The 20,273-nt window shown below is 40.4% G+C and overlaps 1 protein-coding gene across 1 annotated transcript in view; it reads left to right on the top strand.

The window, feature by feature from the left end:
- Nucleotides 1-9,048, top strand: part of LOC102550976 (uncharacterized) — a 184,252-nt gene extending 175,204 nt beyond the window's left edge. Inside the window, exons 4-5 of the mRNA XM_087577248.1 lie at nt 5,557-5,614; nt 7,014-9,048. Of these exons, the coding sequence (XP_087433374.1) occupies nt 5,557-5,614; nt 7,014-7,045 (90 nt within the window). The 3' untranslated portion in view covers nt 7,046-9,048. The remainder of the gene's footprint in view (nt 1-5,556; nt 5,615-7,013) is intronic.
- The last annotated feature ends 11,225 nt before the right edge of the window (nt 9,049-20,273 follow it).

A 20,273-nucleotide genomic window follows, 5' to 3' on the forward strand; every position in this document is an offset into this window, starting at 1 on the left:
AGCAATGCTTTAGTCAGGCGAAGGTAATTCTTACAGAGCCTGTGTACTGACAGGCTTCCAGGTAGTCCAGGAATGTCTCTTTTTTTAATCTTTTTTATTGGATATTCTTTTATTTAGATTACAAATGTTATCCCCTTTCCTGGTTTCCCTTCCATAAACCCCTATCCCCTACCCCTTCCCCCTACTTCTATGAGAGAGTTCCCCCACCCAACCAAACACTCCTTCCTATCTCCCTTCCCTGATATTCTCCTTAACTGGGGGTCCAGCCTTGACAAGACCAAGGGCTTCTCCTCCCATTGGTGACTAACAAGGCCATCCTCTTCTACATATGAAGCTGGAGCCATGGGTCTGACCATGTGTACTCTTTGGATGGTGGTTTAGTCCCTGAAAGCTATGATTGGTTGGTATTGCTGTTCTTATGGGGTTGCAAACCCCTTTAGCTCCTTCAATCCTTTCTCTAATGCCTCCAATGGGGACACCATTCTTAGTTCAATGGCTGGCAGTCAGTGTTTGACTCTGTATTTGTCATGCTTTGGCAGAGACTCTCAGGAAACAGCTAAATCAGGCTCCTATCAGGATGCACTTCTTGGCATCAGCAATATTGTCTGGCTTTGGTGGCTGTATGTGGGCTGGATCCGCAGGTGGGGCAGGCTCTGAGTGGTCATTCCTTCAGTCTCTGCTACAAACTTTGTCTCCAATGAAAATTGGAGGTTCCCCTTTTAAGGAGGACTGAAGCATCCACAGTTGTTCTTCTTCTTGAGCTTCATGTGGTCTGTGAATTGTATGTTGGGCAATCCGAACTTTTGTGCTAATATCCACTTATCAGAGAATGATACACACATACCTTGTGTGTGTATGTGTGGGGAGTGGCAGTTGGGCTGATTGGGTTACCTCACTCAGGATGATATATCTAGTGCCATCCATTTGCCTATGAATTTCATGAAGTCATTGTTTTTAATACCTGAGTAAACACATTTTCTGTATCCATTCCTCTGTTGAAGGACATCTGGGTGAATTCCAGTTTCTGGCTATTATAAATAAGGCTGCTATGAACATAGTAAAGCATGTGTCCTTGTTATATGTAGGAGCATCTTTTGGGTCTAGGCCAGGAATGGTATAGCTGGGTCCTCAGGTAGTGCAATGTCCAATTTTCTAAGGAACCTACAGACTGATTTCCAGCGTACCAGCTTGCCGTCCCAGCAGCAATGCAGGAGTGTTCCTCTTTCTCTACATCCTCACCAACATCTGTTGCCACCTGAGTTGTTGATCTTAGCCATTCTCACTGGTGTGAGGGGGAATCTCAGAGTTGCTTTGAGTTGCATTTCCCTAATAACTAAGGATGTTGATTATTTATTTAGGTACTTCTCAGCCATTCAATAGTCCTCAGCTGAGAATTTTTGTTTAGCTCTGAAACCCATTTTTTAATAGGGTTATTTGGTTAACCCTAACTTCTTCAGTTCTTTGTATATACTGGATATTAGTCCTCTCTCAGATGTAGGAATAGTAAAGATCTTTTCCTAATTTGTTGGTTGCCATTGGTGTTTTGTTCAGGAAATTTTCCCCATTGCCCATGTGTTTGAGGATCTTCCCCACTTTTTCTTCTATTGGTTTGTGTGTATCTGGTTTTAAGTAGATGTCCTTGACCCACTTAAGACTTGAGGTTTGTACAGGGCGATAAGAATAGATCGATTTGCATTCTTCTACATGCTGACCTCCAGTTGAATCAGCATCATTTGTGGAAAATGCTATCTTTTTTCCACTGTATAGTTTCAGCTCCTTTGCAAAGGTCAAGTGAACATAGGTATGTGGGTTCATATTTGGGTCTCCAATTCTATTCCATTGATCTACCTGCCTGTCTCTTATAAATACCATAGAGTTTTTATAACTATTGCTCTTTAATACAACTTGGGGTCAAGGATGGTGATTACCCCAGAAGTTCTTTTATTGATGAAGATAATTTTTCCCTATCCTGGGTTTTCTGTTATTCTAAATGAATTTGCAAATTGTTCTTTCAAACTCTATGAAGAATTGAGTTGGAATTTTGATGGGTCCTGCATTGAATCTGTAGATTGCTTTTGGCAAGATGATCATTTTTACTATATTAATTCTGCCAATCCATGAGGATGGGAGATCTTTGCATCTTCTGAGATCATCTCAATTTCTTTCTTCAGAGAATTAAGTTCTTGTCATATCCATCTTTTACTTGCTTGGTTAGAGTCACACCAAGGTACTTTATGTTATTTGTGACTATTGTGAAGGGTGTTATTTCCCTAATTTCTTTCTCAGCCTGTTAATCCTTTGAATAGAGGAAGGCTACTGATTTGTTTGAGTTAATATTATATCCAGACATTTTGCTGAAGTTATTTATCAGGCTTAATAGTTCTCTGGGGGAACTTTTGAGGTCACTTAAGTATACTATCACATCATCTTTAAATAATGATATTTTGACTTTTTCCTTTCCAATTTGCATCTCTTTGACCTCTTTTTGTTTTCTAATTGCTCTGGCTAGGACTTCGAGCACTATATTGAATAAGTCTGGAAAGAGTTGGCCGCCTTGTCTAGTCCCAGATTTTACTGGAATTGCTTCAAGTTTCTCTCCATTTAGTTTGATGTTGACTAGTGGTTTTCTGTATATTGCTTTTACTATGTTTAGGTATGGGCCTTGAATTCCTGATCTTTCCAAGACTTTTAAAATGAAGGGGTGTTGAATTTTGTCAAATGCTTTCTCAGCATCTAATGAGATGATCATGGGGCTTTTTTCTTTGAGTTTATTTATATAGTAGATTATGTTGATGTGTTTCTTTATACTGAACCATCCCTGTATCCCTGGGATGAGGTCTACTTGATCATGATGTATGATATTTTTATGTATTCTTACATTCAGTTTGCAAGAATTTTATTGAGTATTTTTGAGTCAATATTCATAAGGGAAATTAGCCTTAAGTTTTCTTTCTTTGTTGGGTCTTTGTGTGGTTTAGGTATAAGAGTAATTGTGGCTTTGTAGAAGGAATTGGGTAGTTTCCTTCTGTTTCTATTTTGTGGAATAGTATGAACAGTATTGGTATTAGGTCTTCCATGAAGGTCTGATAGAATTCTCCACTAAATCCTACTGGTCCTGTTTTTTGGGGGGGTGCTTTTAATAACTGCTTGTATTTCTTTAGGAATTATGGGATTGTTTAGATGGTTTATTTCCTCCTGATTTAACTTTAGTCCCTGATATCTGTCTATGAAATTGTCCTTTTCATCCAGATTTTCCAGTTTTGTTGAATATAAGTTTTTTTAGTAGGATCAGATGATTTTTCAAATTTCCTCAGATTATGTTATGTCTACATTTTCAGTTCTGATATTGCTTAATTTGTTAATATTTGTTAATTCGGATACTGTCTCCATGCTCTCTGATTAGTCTGGCTTAGGGTTTATCTACCTTGTTGATTTTTTTCAAAGAACCAGTTTCTGGTTTTGTTGATTCTTTGTATAGATCTTTTTGTTTCTACTTGGTTGATTTCAGGCCTGAGTTTGATTATTTCCTGCTCTCTACTCCTCTTAGGAGTATTTGCTTCTTTTTGTTCTAGAGCTTTTACATGTGCTATCAAGCTGCTAGTGTATGCTTTCTCCAGTTGCTTTTTGGAGGCACTCAGAGCTATGAGTTTTCCTCCTAGTACTGCTTTCATTGTGTCCCATAACTTTGGGTATGTTGTATCTTCAATTTTATTAAAGTCTAAAAAGTCTTTAATTTCTTTATTTCTTCCTGGACAAAGTTATCATTGAGTAGAGTGCTGTTCAACTTCCATGTGTATGTGGGCTTTCTGTCTTTTTTGTTGTTATTGAAGACCAGGTGATCTTATAGGGTGCATGGGATCATTTCAATCTTCTTTTATCTGTCGAGGTCCATTGTGTGATGGATTATATGGTCAATTTTGGAGCACATATGATGAGGTGCTAAGAAGAAGGTATTTTCTTTTGTTTTAGGATGAAATGTTCTATAGATATCTGTTAAATCCATTTGGTTCATAATTTCTCTAGTTTCTCTGTTTCTCTGTTTAGTTTCTGTTTCCATGATCTGTCCATTGCTGAAAGTCGGGTGTTGAAGTCTCTCACTGTCATTGTGTGAGGTGCTTTAGTAGGATTTTCATTTTTATGAATGTAATTGTCCTTGCATTTGGAGCATAGATATTTAGGATTGAGAGTTCATCTTGGTGGATTTGTCTTTGATGAATATGAAGTGTCCTTCTTTATTTCTTTTGATAATTTTTGGTTGCAATTCTATTTTGTTCCATATTAGAATTTCTATTCCAGCTTGTTTCTTGGGACCATTTGCTTGGGAAATTGTTTTCCAACCTTTTACTCTGATGTAGTGCCTGTCTTTGTCACTGAGGTGTGTTTCCTGTATGCAGCAAAATGTTGGGTCCTCTTTCAGTATCTAGTCTTTTTGTCTATGTCTTTTTATTAGAGAATTGAGTCCATTGATTTTAAGAGATATTAAGGAAAGTTTTTTTCCTGCAATTTTTGTTGTTAGATGTGGAATTATGTCTGTGTGGCTCTCTTCTTTTGGGTTTCTTGCAAGAAGATTACTTTCTTTTTTTTTCTAGGGTGCAGTTTCCTTCCTCTTGTTGCAGTTTTCTATGTATTATCTTTTGTAGAGCTGGATTTGTGAAAGATATTGTATAAATTTGGTTTTGTCATGGAAAATTTTGGTTTCTCCATCTATGCTAATTGAGAGTTTTGCAGGATATAGTGTCCTGTCCTAACATTTGTGTGTTCTTTCGGTCTGTATGACATCCGCCCAGGAACTTCTGGAAAGTATCTTATGTGAACAGCAACATTGGTCACCAGATAGCTCTAGATAGACACAGCCCACCAAAACTAAGTACTTGGGAGCCAATCATGGTAGTATATGTCTGATATCTTGGCACCAGAAAGGTTTTATCAGCCTTCCTTACAAAGTTATACTGCGTCTAAAAAACAAACAAACAAAACCTGTCCCTGAGGAAATAACCTTTAGTTTATTTGTAATTTGCTAAGAAGATGGAAAATATTCATTGATTTTCTTTATTAGCAAATCTGGTCAAAACATTTTATAAAAATATTTCTCTATAGAGATGTCTTTGGATGTGCAAGCTACATTTTGATTAAATTTTCAGTCTGTTCTGTGACTATAATACAAATATCTAAGTGACCTCTACACATTGCCCACAGGCTCTCAGTCATTTGATTGGGTTCTGAATGGAACAGATGTCTATTAACACAAGTGACTGTCAATTACCCTGTGATGGTCTGATAGTAGCAAGGTGGATCCCATAATACCTTTGTTTGTCCAAGATTATTTTCTATGACAAAATATAAGTCCTTGAGCTTCCTTGGGAGATCTTAATCAAGGAGGGATTGACCTATAATTAGTTGCTTTTCTCAAATACCATTTATTTTGCATATTTATGGCACTAGTTTTAAAATTAATTCATAGGAAGGGTAAAAGCCCCCAAACATGTTCTCAACTATCCAAAAACTTTTATTTCCCCAAAGCATTTCAATTCACCACATGCCCTACTTTCCCTTCAGGTCATTCCCTGGCACCCTAGAAGCCTACCTCAACCTGGTTCCTGGCACCACACAGAAGGTGAGTTTTACCACTTCACCTGGTCTCAAGGTTGCCTTCCTAGTGTAAATACTCACAATGGAAAATATTCCCTTTATACAGAGGAATTCTGTCCCCTATAGGCATGTTGTCTTGGTCTTTGGTCCTAGTTAAATTGTTACATGACAATCTAATATCATTGTTCTTAAGATGAACATTCAGGAAGACAAGAGGCTGGGGGGCTATGGAAGATGGAAGTGTTCTTTTGATCAACAGAAGTTTCATGTCCTCTCTGGATATGAGAAGTCTTACTCTGCCCAGTGCTGTGCCTTTGCATGTAGATAGCAGGACTGTCCTGGCTCTTCTGTGCTATGTTCCATGGTGAAAGAAAAATGACAAACTAAGTTTCTGAAAAAAGATAACCTAAGAAAACTAAGGTGCTTGCTTATTTGGGTAACATTAGGGATTTGACTGAACTGGAGGACAGACTGTGACCAGTTAGTGAGGAGACGGCTTTGTGGGAAGCATCCATACACTCGATTCCAAAGCTCTGTCCCCTCTGCACAGAGGGCATTGTTTCCCAGAGCTGTTTTACTGTGAGTTTGATAGTGTTGCTTCTACAGCCAATAAGCATAGGTAGAACCTAGGTGTATGCTGGTCTCTAGCTGAAGACTCTAGATACTTTATTTCTCAGCTTCATCCCTTATCTGTAGGCTAGGGAGAAGAGACCATGGCTCAACTTCCTTTTCAGTCTTGTACCCAACAACTCTCTCGTTTCAAGACCTGGGGACTATGGAATTCTAGGTTACTCACATACAGAACCAGCTTTTGACTTATAAGAGTTTCACTCCCTTCTTGGCATTTACCCTTAGGACAACTGTGAAGGATTTAGGTGCTATTTCAGGTCTTTGTCAAACATGGGAAATTGTTCCAGTTCTTAGTAAGAGATCACGCTCCCCAATACATTTCAATGCTACCATTCTATTTTTAGTTAAATTTAATTAGTCAATTTTACTGTGTGCAATTTAGAGCTGATATACTTGAAAAGCTCTCCTGACATCTGCAGGTTTCTGAAACTCAGTTCTCCTAAAAAGTAAGCACTCACCCTTCATCTTTGCAAGTTTGATTTTACATCTGTATGTGAAACATCACCAAGCTGATCACTTCTTACCAGTAGGACTTGCCAGTGCCATGTGGAGGGCTGTGCTTCTCTTCACTTCCATTTGGTGTGTCAGTTCCTCCACTCAGCATAACACAGTATTGTTCATATCAAATACTTGATGCCAAGACAAGAGTTCTCATTATTACAACTAATCTGTTTTTCAATCCCTCCCTCCAGCGTTTCCTTATTCAGTACTTGTGATTAAACCCAGACTGTTATGAAAGTACGTTGCAACCGAGCAGCATTTTTAGACTTCCATGCTTTTCTTTTTATAAGCAGAACTCTGCAGCCTGCAGTTTTCAGACAAATAGACACTCTATCATTGGTGGACACAGAAGAAGCCAGAAGGAAATCCGACACAAGACTATAGAGGAAAACTTAAGAGAAACATCTCCAGAATCTTTCCTACTTTTGCTTTCAGTTTTCCAGCTTCTGGGAAGGATTCACATTACAAAGTGTTTGCATACATGTGTGCGTGCGTGCGTGCGTGCGTGCGTGCATGTGTGTGGTGTGTGTGTGTGTGGTGTGTGTGTGGTGTGTGTGTGTGTGTGTGTGTGTGTGTACACGTGCGTGCGTGTGTGTACACACAGGAAAAATGAGAAAGCCTTGAGGGACCCCTCTTCTAGAAAATTTTGTTGTTATGGTTGACACAGTGAAACCTCCTTTGTCTCCTCTCAAAGTAAGTTTTTTTATTTGTTTTAGTTTATAAAAGTCAATGTATTGAGATGTTTGGTGGTAATAATGATGCAGCCACTTAAAAAATTCTTTGAACTTTTAAAAGCCCTTTGTGTTTTCCTAACAGTTACTCACTGAAGGGCTGGGATAGGAAAAATGCAGGCAGGCTGGTGCCTGCTTTTGAGTGCTTAAGTTTAAGCAATAGTGTACCTACAATTCAGCAAGCCACTTTTTTCCCTCCTGGTGGTGGCAGTAAGAAGTTGGACAGGTTTCTGAGTTCTGAGTACATTTTGTCCTCTGATAATATGAATGTTTTTTCTTCAGTCGTGTGTGTGTGTGTGTGTGTGTGTGTGTGTGTGTGTGTGTGTGTGTAATGGATTTCTGTGCCCTGGTGGAAGTTTTTTGTCTATGTGAAACTGTGATGAGGACACAGTAGGCCCCAGGCAGTCAAGGCCATTCCTTTCTAACCAGTCCTTGGTTTACTAGGAAGCTGTAGAGAGAGAAACATTCATTACCACATCTGTTCTTCTTCAGATATCACTGGTCACTTCTGGGCTATGGTGTCCTAAAATATGTGGTGGATGTTTCTGGCAGAGCTGTACTTGTGTATAAAGAGTCTTAGAAGCTGGGCCTAGTGGGCAGGTGTCCAAGAGATGGTATCTTTATAACATCTGCCGTCATCTTTGCTGTGTGGGAACTAATGGCTGTGTTTGAATAATTAGGTCTTTGCACCATAGCACAACAAAAGCAGGTATTGCTCCATTAAAGCCAACATAATTACTGTAACTCAGTTACTTAAAGCTCCTTTCATCCTTCTAGGACCTACAGTATTTGGGAAGGTCTATACTCTAGTGTCTCTGGCCCTGGCTGCTTAGGGTCAGGCTGCTCTCCACAGAAGAAGAGTCATGCTATCAGAAGTCACTATTTCTCTCATATCTGCAAATTCTGGATAGAGAGCTACAGTGAATTAGTACTCATAACACACAAGCCTCTATTTGGTCATCTGTGAAATCAGTTCCCTCTACCAAACTGTGAGCACAGATTTTGCTACATTTACTTCTCTTTTGTAGACTCTGGAGCTAAGTTCTGCTGACCTCTCTGGACCTAGGTCCATTCACTTGTTAGTCACTATACCAGCTCCATCTACTGCCAGGCTGAGGGTAAAGATCAAATGAAGTCAAGGATATAAAAGTGATCTGCAAAGTTTTAAAATGCCACACAAATAATAAAAACACTGCAGTTTACCAGGAGTGAGGCATTGCTACTCTAATCTTGACAGCTTTTGACTCATAATGCAGCCCTCTAACCATTACTTTTTAGGAAATTAGATTGCATGGTATGATGGTTTGTATATACTCAGCGCAGGGGGTGGCACTATTAGAAGGTATGGCCCTCTTGGAGTAGGTGTGTCACTGTGGGTGTGGGCTTTAAGACCCTCACCCTAGCTGCCTGGAAGCAAGTATTCTGTTAGCAGCCTTCAAAAGAAGATGTAGAGCTTTCAGCTCCAGCTGTACCATGCCTGTCTGGATGCTGCCATGTTCCTGCCTTGATAATGGAGTGAACCTCTGATCCTGTAAGCCAACCCCAATTAAATGTTTCCTTTATAAGATTTGCCTTGGTCATGGTGTCCTCTCATAGCAATAAAACCAAAAGACAGAAGTTGGTACTGGGAGTCCAGTATTTGATAGTCCTGACCATTCTTTGTTTTAAAGAATGTGGATTTTTGAACTTTGGATGGGGAAAGCAATGGAATGCTTTAAATGGGGCTTAATGGGCTATCCAAGTAGAAATATGGAAGACATTGTTATTGAGAGTGATTTGAATTGTGCAGACCTGGCCCAAGAGGTTTCAGTGGAGAACTTCAGTATGTGGCCTAGAGACATTTTTTTTGTAGTATTTTGGTGAAGAACATGGCTGCTTGTGCCCTTGTCTGAAGAGTCTTCCTGAGGCTAAGGTGATATGACTCAGATTAATTTAATTGACAAAGGAAATCTCAAAAACAGCCCAGAAGAGACTTTTTCTCTGTGTTCTCAGCATAGCAAGCTGAGAAAGGAAAAATAAACATATATGGTCAAGTATTAAAGGGGGCTAAGTTTAGGTCCAGGCATGGTAGTACACACCTTTAATCGCAGGAGACAAAGACAAACTGATCTCTGAATTCAAGGCCAGCCTAGCACAAAGCAAGTTCTAGGTGAAGAAAAACTTAAAGTTCAGGCTTGGTTGATGACACCTTTAATCTCAGTCCTTAAGTGACAGGTCTTGGGATATCTGATTTCAAAGTCAGTCTACAGAGCAAATTCCAAGACGGCCAAGCTTAGGCAGAATGGAGTTGGAAAACAGAAAACTGGTGTTAACGTAATAGAACAAGGAGACTGTGTTCCAGCCCCAGCAAGCAGCAGAATTTGGCAGCTTTGGCCATGTAGCTCTGTCTTTAGAGTCTAGAATAGAAGGGATTACAGAACAATTGATGCTGGTTAACTAGAGCTAAGAAATTAGTGGTGTTTAAGAAGAGAGCAGCATCAATGAGGTGAAATCTTCTGGGACATGTTTTGTCAGAGCACAAAGAAGCTATGTTCCAAAGATAGCTAAGGTTGTACCTTGTGCTAAAGCTGTACTTGGTAATGTTTAAGAGTCACACAGGTAGGTTTTGAAGGCATGAAAGGATCATGAAGAGCAGCAGTGGCTTGGCACTATGAGAGGCCATGGAAGGCCATTCATTGGTGAAGGTGCAACCTCAGTTGCAGTTGATCACCAAGGACTGAAGGGGTCAGACAAAGGATTTGGGGCTTGGCACTATAAAAAGAGGCTATGCAAGGGTTTTGTTGAAGCCTAGTTATAGCAGAATACCCCAGTATATTGGAGATGCCAGTACCATGGGATGATCATCAAGAATATCAGCAGCAATGGAGTAGATCAATTTAAGCTTAAAAGTGCTACAGAGGGCACAGCCAGAGAAGTGACAACAGCCCTTTGGAGGAGCCCAGAAGATCATGTGTAGATCCCAGACACTGAAACAGGCTGTGACATTGAAGTTACCCTGGAGACCCCAAGATGTTCCAGATGCCAGAGTTGAGGGGAAGGAATACCTGCTGAGGAATGCTGCTAACAAAGCAGGAGAAGCCAAAGAGAAAGTAGTTTATTGCAGTCAACAAAGATGAAACAGGAGTTGGTGATCTGAATACTGCTTTGATATCAGGCATGGAGATGCAGAGTTTGTAGTTTGTCCAGCTGGTTTCCTGTCTTGATTTGGGAATTACAGCTAATTGATTAGATGAATCTCAGAAGAGACTTTGGACTTTTAAGATTCTTTTGACTGCTGTAAACTACAAGAACTTTTGAAGTTGGACCAAGTGTATTTTGTATTACTCTACTTTTAGGTATTGCCCCCATAGTCTCACATGTTTGAACAAGCCTATGGGGGTCAGGAAGTAGAACATTATAGTTTATATATGCTTGACCCAGGAAGTGGCACTATTAGAAGGCTTGTCCCTGTTAGTGTAGGTATGTCACTGTCGATGTGGGCTTTAAGATCCTAGCTGCCTGGAAGCAAATATTCTGCTAGAAGCTTTCAAAAGAAGAGTAGAACTCTCAGATTCTGCCATGTTCCTGCCTTGATGAGAATGAACTGAACCTCTGAACCTGTAAACCAGCCCCAATTAAATGTTGTCCTTATAAGATTTGCCTTGGTCATAGTATCTATTCACAGCAGTAAAACCCTAACTAATGGTGACCAAGATGATCCTACAAAAGAACTATCCTGTCTTACTAGAACTTCTGGTTTTATGAATTACATTATTAATATATTATTATTTTCATTATTAAATGGTATGTTTTTCTTATAACAGTAAAAATTGTTTCTTTTTCCTAATCAATGTAACTCCAGGAACACCTTTTGCATGGTACTGATCATACTAAAATAGACAATGCCTACACATGTATGGGGCATTGGGGCATACAATTTTTCCAATCCTTTGAAATCTGGAAAAATTATACCACATTACTGGTAAAGACACCATAGTTCTAAATTCAAGGGAAGAAAGGGGAGCTTTTATATTTCTTCTCAAATTCAACCGTAGGATTGAAAAAGTGTTATAGAAGAAATAGAGCACACCTTCAAGAATGGATTGAATCAGTTTATAAAGGAAAGAATAATGGTTGAAAAATTATATAGAGAGGACTCATATGAACCATAGTATGGGATGTGCCTAGAGCTGCCCAGCCCTTTATTGACTTACTAAGTGTCAACTTATTATAATGAACCTGAGTCCCTGCAATCCAGATGAGAGGCCTTAGTGTAGGCTAACAGGTAGGAAAACCCTTTAAGACTTAGCAATGTTTCTTGCATTCACCCATTTCTCAAAGTTGCAGGCACTTTGTAACTTCTGTCAAGCTCTCAGTTCTATCTAGCTTACCTAATAGAATCTTAATGGGGTGATACACAAATGGCACTTATTTCTGTGGAGAGGGCACATAAACCATATCTATTCTGTGCTCTGAAAAGTTTATGTCATTCCATGATGTGCTTGGCCTGCCATAGGATCTGTGCTGTATCTTTACACTTTACAAAACAGACTTTTCAGGGCACCATAAACACACAGAACACTAGAGAAGTTTCTGATACTGGGCTGGAGGCAAAGGTGTCTGAATAAGTTATTCAAAGGAACAGAAGGGCAAAGAATGCCAAAAGGACAGGAAAAAGAAATGTTGGGCTCCTGGACTTGAGAATATGACAAGAAGACAATAGCAAGGGAGACTGAGTTTGAGACATAGAATGCAAGAAATCATGATCAAGATTTAAAAATCTAAGATTGATATCAAAGGAAATGGCTCCATTAATGTTAAATCCCTAGAGTGTCACTCTAGCTTTGCATTGTATACTGTGAAGTCAGTACACAATAGATTGTCTGGGTGGATCTTATTCCTCACGACTAAAGGCAACTGAAATCCAAAGGTATCCTGGGGCACTTCAGAGCCTCTAAGGTCTATGAGTATGGTTTGAAAATATGCATTATTGATCTGTCCTTTGAATGGCAATTATTATATATTAGACAATGAGTTGATTGTGCCTGGGATTTTAGCAATACTCATGTAGATAAGTAGTGCAAAGTCTTCTGATGTGGAAGAAATGCTTGGTCAGGGGACTTATAACAATCTACCTTCTTAGCAGAGATAAAGATGTTGTCACAAAGGAGGAGAAATTTGATAAAGAGTTAGAGTTGGAGACTTGTGGGCAGAAGGAAGCCCATTCTAAGAAGGTATAAGATATATGGACATGTGGTGAGGCCAAATGTTCAAATGTAATGACTAAAATGAGTTGAAAGAACTAAAAACCCAGTGGCTTCTTAGAATGTCGCAGGAGGTGATAGCCAGCCATCTTTCAGAAACACCAGCCTGCTTTGATATCCTTTCCTAGATTGGCAATACTGCCTGTATGTAAAATGAAGGGAAAACTGTTATAGTCAAATTTTACATCCAGCTGATTTGAGTACTAGGATTGTCTTTAGTTGAGAATGTGTGATCAGCAAGGACTTTTGAAACTCTGTTGTGCTATAGTAAGAACTGAATCAGCTCATTCTGGCAGCAACCCCTTGGTCAGTTTCTGTGTGTCTTATAGACGGTTACTACTTAGTTGATTGTTATAATTTGTGCCATTATGTCTAGGACATATTTACAACAAACTAAACTACTTGTCATTGCTCGGGTGTCTTACTTTCAGAAAGCTGGACTCTCTTGGATCAACTTATCCAGACACATAGTGCTTGAAGACAGATATCAAATTGACTTTTCCTCTAGGAAAAGGAATGCATATTTCAGTTTTAGACACAGTAAAGTCCATGGTTGAGCTCTTATGCTTACTCTGGAGTATTTTAAATTCTGTGTGATGTCCCAATTGAACAGGATGCTCCCTAAACCCATGTAGTTATGGAGTAAAAACATCAATTTCTTTTCTTGATCCCATGTGCTATGTCAGAGGCTTTCAGCAATGCATGGGCTGGGATTTAACGAGCAGATCTGGCCCCTTGATTTATATTGTGTTCAAAGTCATGCTCCATCAGCTTTCCTGAGAATCAACATATCCTGAACACAAGAACTCAACTGAGATCTAACATGGAGTGAATTTTTCCATCGTGATATGCTTCGGAGTTCAAGCTTGCTCAGCCCTTCAGCAAAAAACAGACAATCTAATGTATGTCAGGACACAGGAAACAATAGTGAATAGGACTGGAGATTTTTTCATGGATTTGTTTTTGAAAAAAGGTAAATATAAGAAGCAAATAGGAAGTAAAGCAAGAGAGCTTCCTCCAGAGATCCCATGCCCTGTCCCCCTTATTCAATACTACTGAAGGCTTCAGAACAAGAAGCCACCCTGCATGCTTAAGTGCTGTTTTCTACTTTTTTCAAAAAGCCAATGGGAGACATACTAGATACTGGCCTAGGATCAAAGCCCTTTTTGGAAGGCAAGTGTCTATGATATCATGAAAGAGAAGTATTCTCCCTGGTGACAAGGGATTGCCTGGAGACTTGCCAGCATAACCACTGTCACCCAGTCTTCAGCACAGTTATCGAACACATATTCATCCTCAGACCTCCAGGCTCCTCCACCCCTTCAAACACCCCCAACTTCTGCAGCAGCCTGTGTGTCATCAAAGTCTCCAGAACTGGAGACTCCACCAAGCCACTCCCTCTCTTGCATTTCCTCCCACTGCAAACCATAATCTTACAGACAATGAGGATAGGACAGCTATTCAGAAAATCATGTGGCTGGGGAGGCTCAGGGCATGTCCTGACTGCACCTGCTGGTTTTCCTTTCCTGAGGCCGCTGGGCACTGGCTGTGCTGCACCTGCTGCAGGCCAGTGCCTGCCTCTCAGCACATACCTGGGACTTGGTACAGGCCCTGGCCTGCTTCACATCCTGCTGCTTCATTCCACCTCCTGTGCCCTGCTAACAGCCTAGAGAGGCCAGCTTGTCTTGCCAGTCACCTGACGTTTTCTAATTGTGTACCCACAGAAGGAACAGAAAGGAGCAGCTTTTTGCCTCTTTCTCGCTGCCACAGGCAGGGTAGGACCTTCTTGCCATGATTCCATTTGCTTCAGTCAGTGTTTTTTCCTGATTATCATAGATCATTTAACAAATCAGTCTTATGTTGTGGGCTGGTGTTTGCTTATACTGCACAGATCTTGAAAAGTAATGAGCCAGCTTTAGAAGCATGTACATTTTCTATAAAATCTACAGGGTATTTACAGCTAAAATTTGAAGATTTAAAAATTATTGGGCAACCTCCAGTTTCTGTATACAGGTGAGTTTATTCAGAGATGGGGAAATGCTAAGAAGTGAATAGACATTAAACCACTCCCATGCAGGTAAAGGGAAACAGCAGAGGGCATACTGGTTCTCTGAACTTCTTTATCACTGCCTGAATCATTAATGAGGCTTGCTTTTGATGGCACGCACTAATTTTGTTCCTGTGATTTGTCAGTCAGCACTCAGCAATGAAAGTTTTACCATGAATGATGGGACAGGTCTCACTAATTTTCCTCACCAACAGTAATGTGCATATTAGGAATTGTTTTATAGCAGCAGGCTAGAGTCTTCTTGAAGGCACTCATGTTTGCTCAGAAGTCTGTTGAAGATAATACCTGCTGCATAGGTGATTGGCTCTTATGTTTACTCATCCATGTCAATGACCTTTGGTATTGCAGAGAGGGAAGATAGAGGGCAAGCATTTCCTAGATAAAGGGGAAGCGGCAGAACTGTATTCTTCTACATTCAAATGCCCTTTCACCTAACAAGCCCTTGTGAAGGGGACTTTGCCAGTGGCTGGAGTCATCTAATTGGGGCAAAGTGGGGTAAGAAGAGAAAGAGGGAGGCAGAATGAACAAAAGGCAATGTGTATTAGAGGGAGGAAATTTTTCCTGATGAACTAAATGACAGCCTTAGATACACAGCAAGCCACAAATTACTAAGCCAGAGAGGGTTGTCCTGTTCTGTAGGCTGGAGGCAAATACATGCAGATGTAATGACATGTTGAGGGGATTAGTGCATGTCTTGAGCACTCCTTGTTGTAGCTCCCAAGGTTTCTATGCAGAACTCCACAATTAAGAATGCTTGTGCCAGTAAGAGGCATTACAGGACTTCTATCCACCTGATGTGGTTGAATCCAACAGTTTGCAACTTTCCTCATTCTGTGACCCTTTGTGCTGTAGTGGTCTCAAACATAAAATTATTTTGTTGTTACTTCCAAACTGTAATTTTTTTCTGCTAGCCACTTGTTAACTGAGAAGCATCTGAAAGGAGCAAAAGCCCTAAACAACTGCTTTATTTACTGCCCTTCTAGAGAATGGAGCTTGGCTCTGTGTCACAGACAGAACACAAAGGGACACTGCTGTGATCTAGAAGTCCCTGCCTCCTTCCTACCATCAGAAGTGTCCTTTTCTCAAGGAAAGGCCATTGCTCTCTTTACTGTAAGCTGAATACCTTACTGCTTTTGGAGTTGATCTATGTTTTGATTTTTATAATCATCAATGCCAAGAATACATCTTTGCATAATACATGCATGCATGCATATATAGTAAAAAAGATGGCAGAAGCATATTTAGGACTATATCAGAAATTGTTGAAAATTCTATCCTAATTCCAACCTCAAATTCATTTGATGATATTTTTATGAAATTCAAATCAACAATGCAAATAGAAGTTTTAAAACAGAATGTTATAGCACAATACATTCCAGAGAAATCCTAACTTGATGCCCATACACAGCAGAATGATGTGAAAAGGATTTAATTAGACCACGTACTTCTGTAAGAGCTGAGATGTTGGTGTATGTAGTAAAAAGAATTGCAATTCCTAATACTTAATGGCCTCCAAATGAAGATGAGGTAGTTCAAGAAATTTTCAGGGTCTTTGTGCAACTTGAGGATATACATTGAGTAATCATGTTGGGGAAGGAATAATAGCAGCAAAAGTTGGAGTAGAGCTGTATGGCACCTTTGTGAAAGGTCTGGACACACTACAGGTATAAGTTAACTGATGAGTTTTTACTGTTGCTAAATTTTTTGTAACCCACAGTTCACTTATGTAATACCATACATGGTGTGACACTAAATTTAAGAAGCTATGACCTAATAGACTTAGGTTTCACTTTCCCACCATGGATCTCCAAGGTGAATATTAATTCACCAGCTTCCCTGCTGCTCATGCAAATGGTTGTGGGGGGACCCATGTAGCATATAGGCATAATCTAGATACTTCTCTGCCACTCTTGTTTTCTAATTCATATTATCTAGCTTCCACATAGGGTCATTTTGCCCATTCCCTTCTATGAGGTATTGAGGAGGGCCAGCAAGAATAAAAAGTCTATATAAATAAATCTTCTCTCTTCATCTGCAAGACATGAAGGCAGTTGTAGCAACAGATGGAACCAAGAACACAGAATTCTCGGAGGAGCAGGGTTCACTAAATGTAACGGTGAGTTTGCTGTACCTGTGCATGGATATGTGCACACCACATATGGGTGCATTACAGACACAAACACACAGAGCACAGGTGGGGAAAGAAGAGGTGGGTGAGGCATCCACAGCTTAAATTTAGAGCAGATATTAAAATGCTCAAAAACTCACTCAGTTTTTCAGCTAAGTGCCTAGTAACAGGCAGAGAAAAGATTTTTTTCACAACACCCTGTGTGTGCCTGGGACATGATTTTCATAAAAATAACATTGACTTGAAATAAGGCAGAATTCTCTGATAGTGGACCATTATGAGTTGAGTACTTTTGTGGGGAAGGTATTTGTGTAACATCCAATAAGGAATGTCTTAATCACCTATTCAGTTAGGCAAAACCCCACCTGTCTTGGCTTCCTGCAGGCATGCCCAAAGAGGGTGCTGATTCATGGAGGAAGGAATCCAGTTCTGTTCAGGAGCTGAAGATGAGCCAGCGTCTGCTGTTGGAGAGTTTTAGGAGATGGCCAAGCTATTTGCTGAAATCATAGCCATTCTTAGTAATGTAATGCTGAATAGGAAGAAATGCCAAAACAATAAAATGTGCCAAAATACACAGACCTTTAAATGAGAAATTTCTGCACATAATAATCATGGAAGCTAGTGTTTACAAAGTGTCTTGTATGTACTAGGCACCTTTGTAAAATGTTTTTAAATGTATCACTTAAAATTCCCTTACCATGACTGTATTTTTATGACAGCCCCAATTCCATACCCAACACTGCAGCTGTATAAAGCAAGGTGTTACGTGTATAAGGCACTTTAGTGCTATGATCTCATCTGGGTGCTGGACCTATGAACCAAGGCTGTAGGTTGGGATGAAGTTGGTGAGGTGGCGTTGGAAGAGGAACTCAGCTTCTGTAATGATGCTATGCTGGCTGTGATTTGCCTTGTACTCTGGCAGGGGCATAACCTTGCCTGGTGCACATAGTTTTTTAATTTGTGACATTTGGAATTCTGGGAGGTCTTGGAGATCTCCTATACTATGGAGGTCTTCTTTAGATCTTGCCATGAGGATCAAGTTCAAAGCATGGTCAAATTTCAAGCTCCCAGAATAGGAAGCAACTCTAGCTGGAGGGGAACTGAAGGTGCCTTTTTCATATCCCAGTTACAGCCTAGGACAGTTCTTTCATCTTTGGTTTCTTATGATCAGAACACTCTCTGTCTCTCTCTGTCTCTGTCTCCGTCTCTGTCTCTCTCTCCCTCTCCTACTCTCCCTCTCTTCCCTGTCTACCATGAGGTCAGCTCTTAAGTTGTCATTCTTCTTACTCATCTTTCCCAGTATGAGGATGTTTGTTTCCCAGTATACCATATTCTTACATTCTTCCCAGAAGCAGTGGAGTCCTGTAGGTTGCACTGTGTGTCTTTCAGTAGACTGAAGCATCCAGGAAGGTATGCAGAGCAGTGAAGGGAAACTCAAAGTAGATGTGTTAAGACTGAGAAAACCCTGGCCCTCACAGACACTGATGTCCTGAAGCTTCTCCTGGTACCTAGATGACCCTAGTAATCTGCCTGCTTATGTATGGAGGATCTCTCAGCATGTGTCTTTCTAGGACATTTGTGCCAACAGGATCTTTAGCTTAGTTTCTTTTCTCATCTCCATGTCCCTATTCACTATCTCTTCTACCAGGTAGTGTTTTTGTAGATTTCTCTCCCCATCTCTAGTGCTTCCTTGGTGACTTATCCCTCCAAACAACCTCTCTCCAGGCTGTGTCCTTTGGAATCACACCCCAGTTCAAGCCATGGGGTAGAAGGCGGGGAATACCAGTCTCAGTCTCTGTTCTTTCCACTACTTAAAGAGGTGGTGACTCAGTGCTACAACAACAATTATACTTATGCTCTTGTCTCAGTCCCCAGACCCCTCTTTCACTTCAAGTAGGCTTTAAACAGGAAAGAAGGGAAGCTGGCCAAAGACAGGTGGCTCTACATGCACTCCTTTTCCAAGCTGTAAAAAAATGACGTATTATTTGTAAAAGCACTTCTGATTACAAGTCATGAGAAACACTGAGAGATAGCTTAATAAAATGCTGAGCACAGTATTTCTGAGCTAGATATAGCTCTTCATTGGATAAAGAGCTCAGGAAGTCACAGGAAATTCTCAGCATTGTGGACACAGAGTTAGGGTTGCAAGACAAGAATTTGGGTGTGGAAGGCATCAGGTAGCACCTAAGTGAGAAAAAGAGGGCATTCTGTCCTGTGTCTCACACACATGGGTTAACGATGGAGGTACGTTGTATAGGAGATATCAGGGGACATCTCTATCCACATGGCTTCAGCCAGTTCAAATTATCAAGACTCTGAAGCTGTTCCACCCCCTCAGACACCCCTAACTTCTGCAGCAGCCTGTGTGTCATCAAAGTCTCCAGAACTGGAGACTCCACCAAGCCACTCCCTCTCTTGCATCTCCTCCCACTGCAAACCATAATCTTGCAGACAGACAATGAGGATAGGACAGCTATTCAGAAAATCATGTGGCTGGGGAGGCTCAGGGCATGTCCTGACTGCACCTGCAGGTTTTCCTTTCCTGAGGCCGCTGGGCACTGGCTGTGCTGCACCTGCTGTAGGCCACTGCCTGCCTCTCAGCACATACCTGGGACTTGGTACAGGCCCTGGCCTGCTTCACATCCTGCTGCTTCATTCCACCTCCTGTGCCCTGCTAACAGCCTAGAGAGGCCAGCTTGTCTTGCCAGTCACCTGATGTTTTCTAATTGTGTACCCACAGAAGGAACAGAAAGGAGGTTTTAGCTCTCTTGCTGTTTTCTCACTGATCTTTAGAAAAAAGTCATAGACATAAACCAAGTTTCGCTTGTCTACTCTACCCCATCATTTGTTTTTTCCTTTTCTGCTATATTTTTTCTTTTTCCTCCTTTTACAAGACAGCCACCATGGTAATTTTCTGCACTCCATTCTTCAAAGGCAGGAAGAAATCTCTTTACACATGCATTTTACATTCAGTATTATCTGTAGTTGCTATGGCAGAAGTGAGTGCATATCATATGGGAATTCAGACATGATTTCAGGGACCTTAAAATAGTGAGTCTGCCCACTTTCTGGTGCATAACAGTGTTCTAGAGATGCTGGACTCTCTCCTAACGTTAAATGACTGAAACATGACATCAAGTAATTTGAAATCCACGGCATGCAGTGGCTTGCATTTCACTTGATCAAATAAGACTACAACAAGGAGGCTACAGTATAGATTTGGATCATTGGCATTCACTAGCTTGTATACAAGGTCTTGTTCACTCTGTGGGGTTTTAGGTTCATATGCTTTCATACAAATCAAACATTACATTTATTCCTCTGTAATATACTGTCTGGGGTCAGTGTAAAAGCACATTGAATATTTTTTCTTCTGGTTTGTT

This window comes from Rattus norvegicus, chromosome 11, assembly GCF_021556685.1.
Source record: "Rattus norvegicus strain SHRSP/BbbUtx chromosome 11, alternate assembly SHRSP_T2T, whole genome shotgun sequence".
Lineage (NCBI taxonomy): Eukaryota > Metazoa > Chordata > Mammalia > Rodentia > Muridae > Rattus > Rattus norvegicus.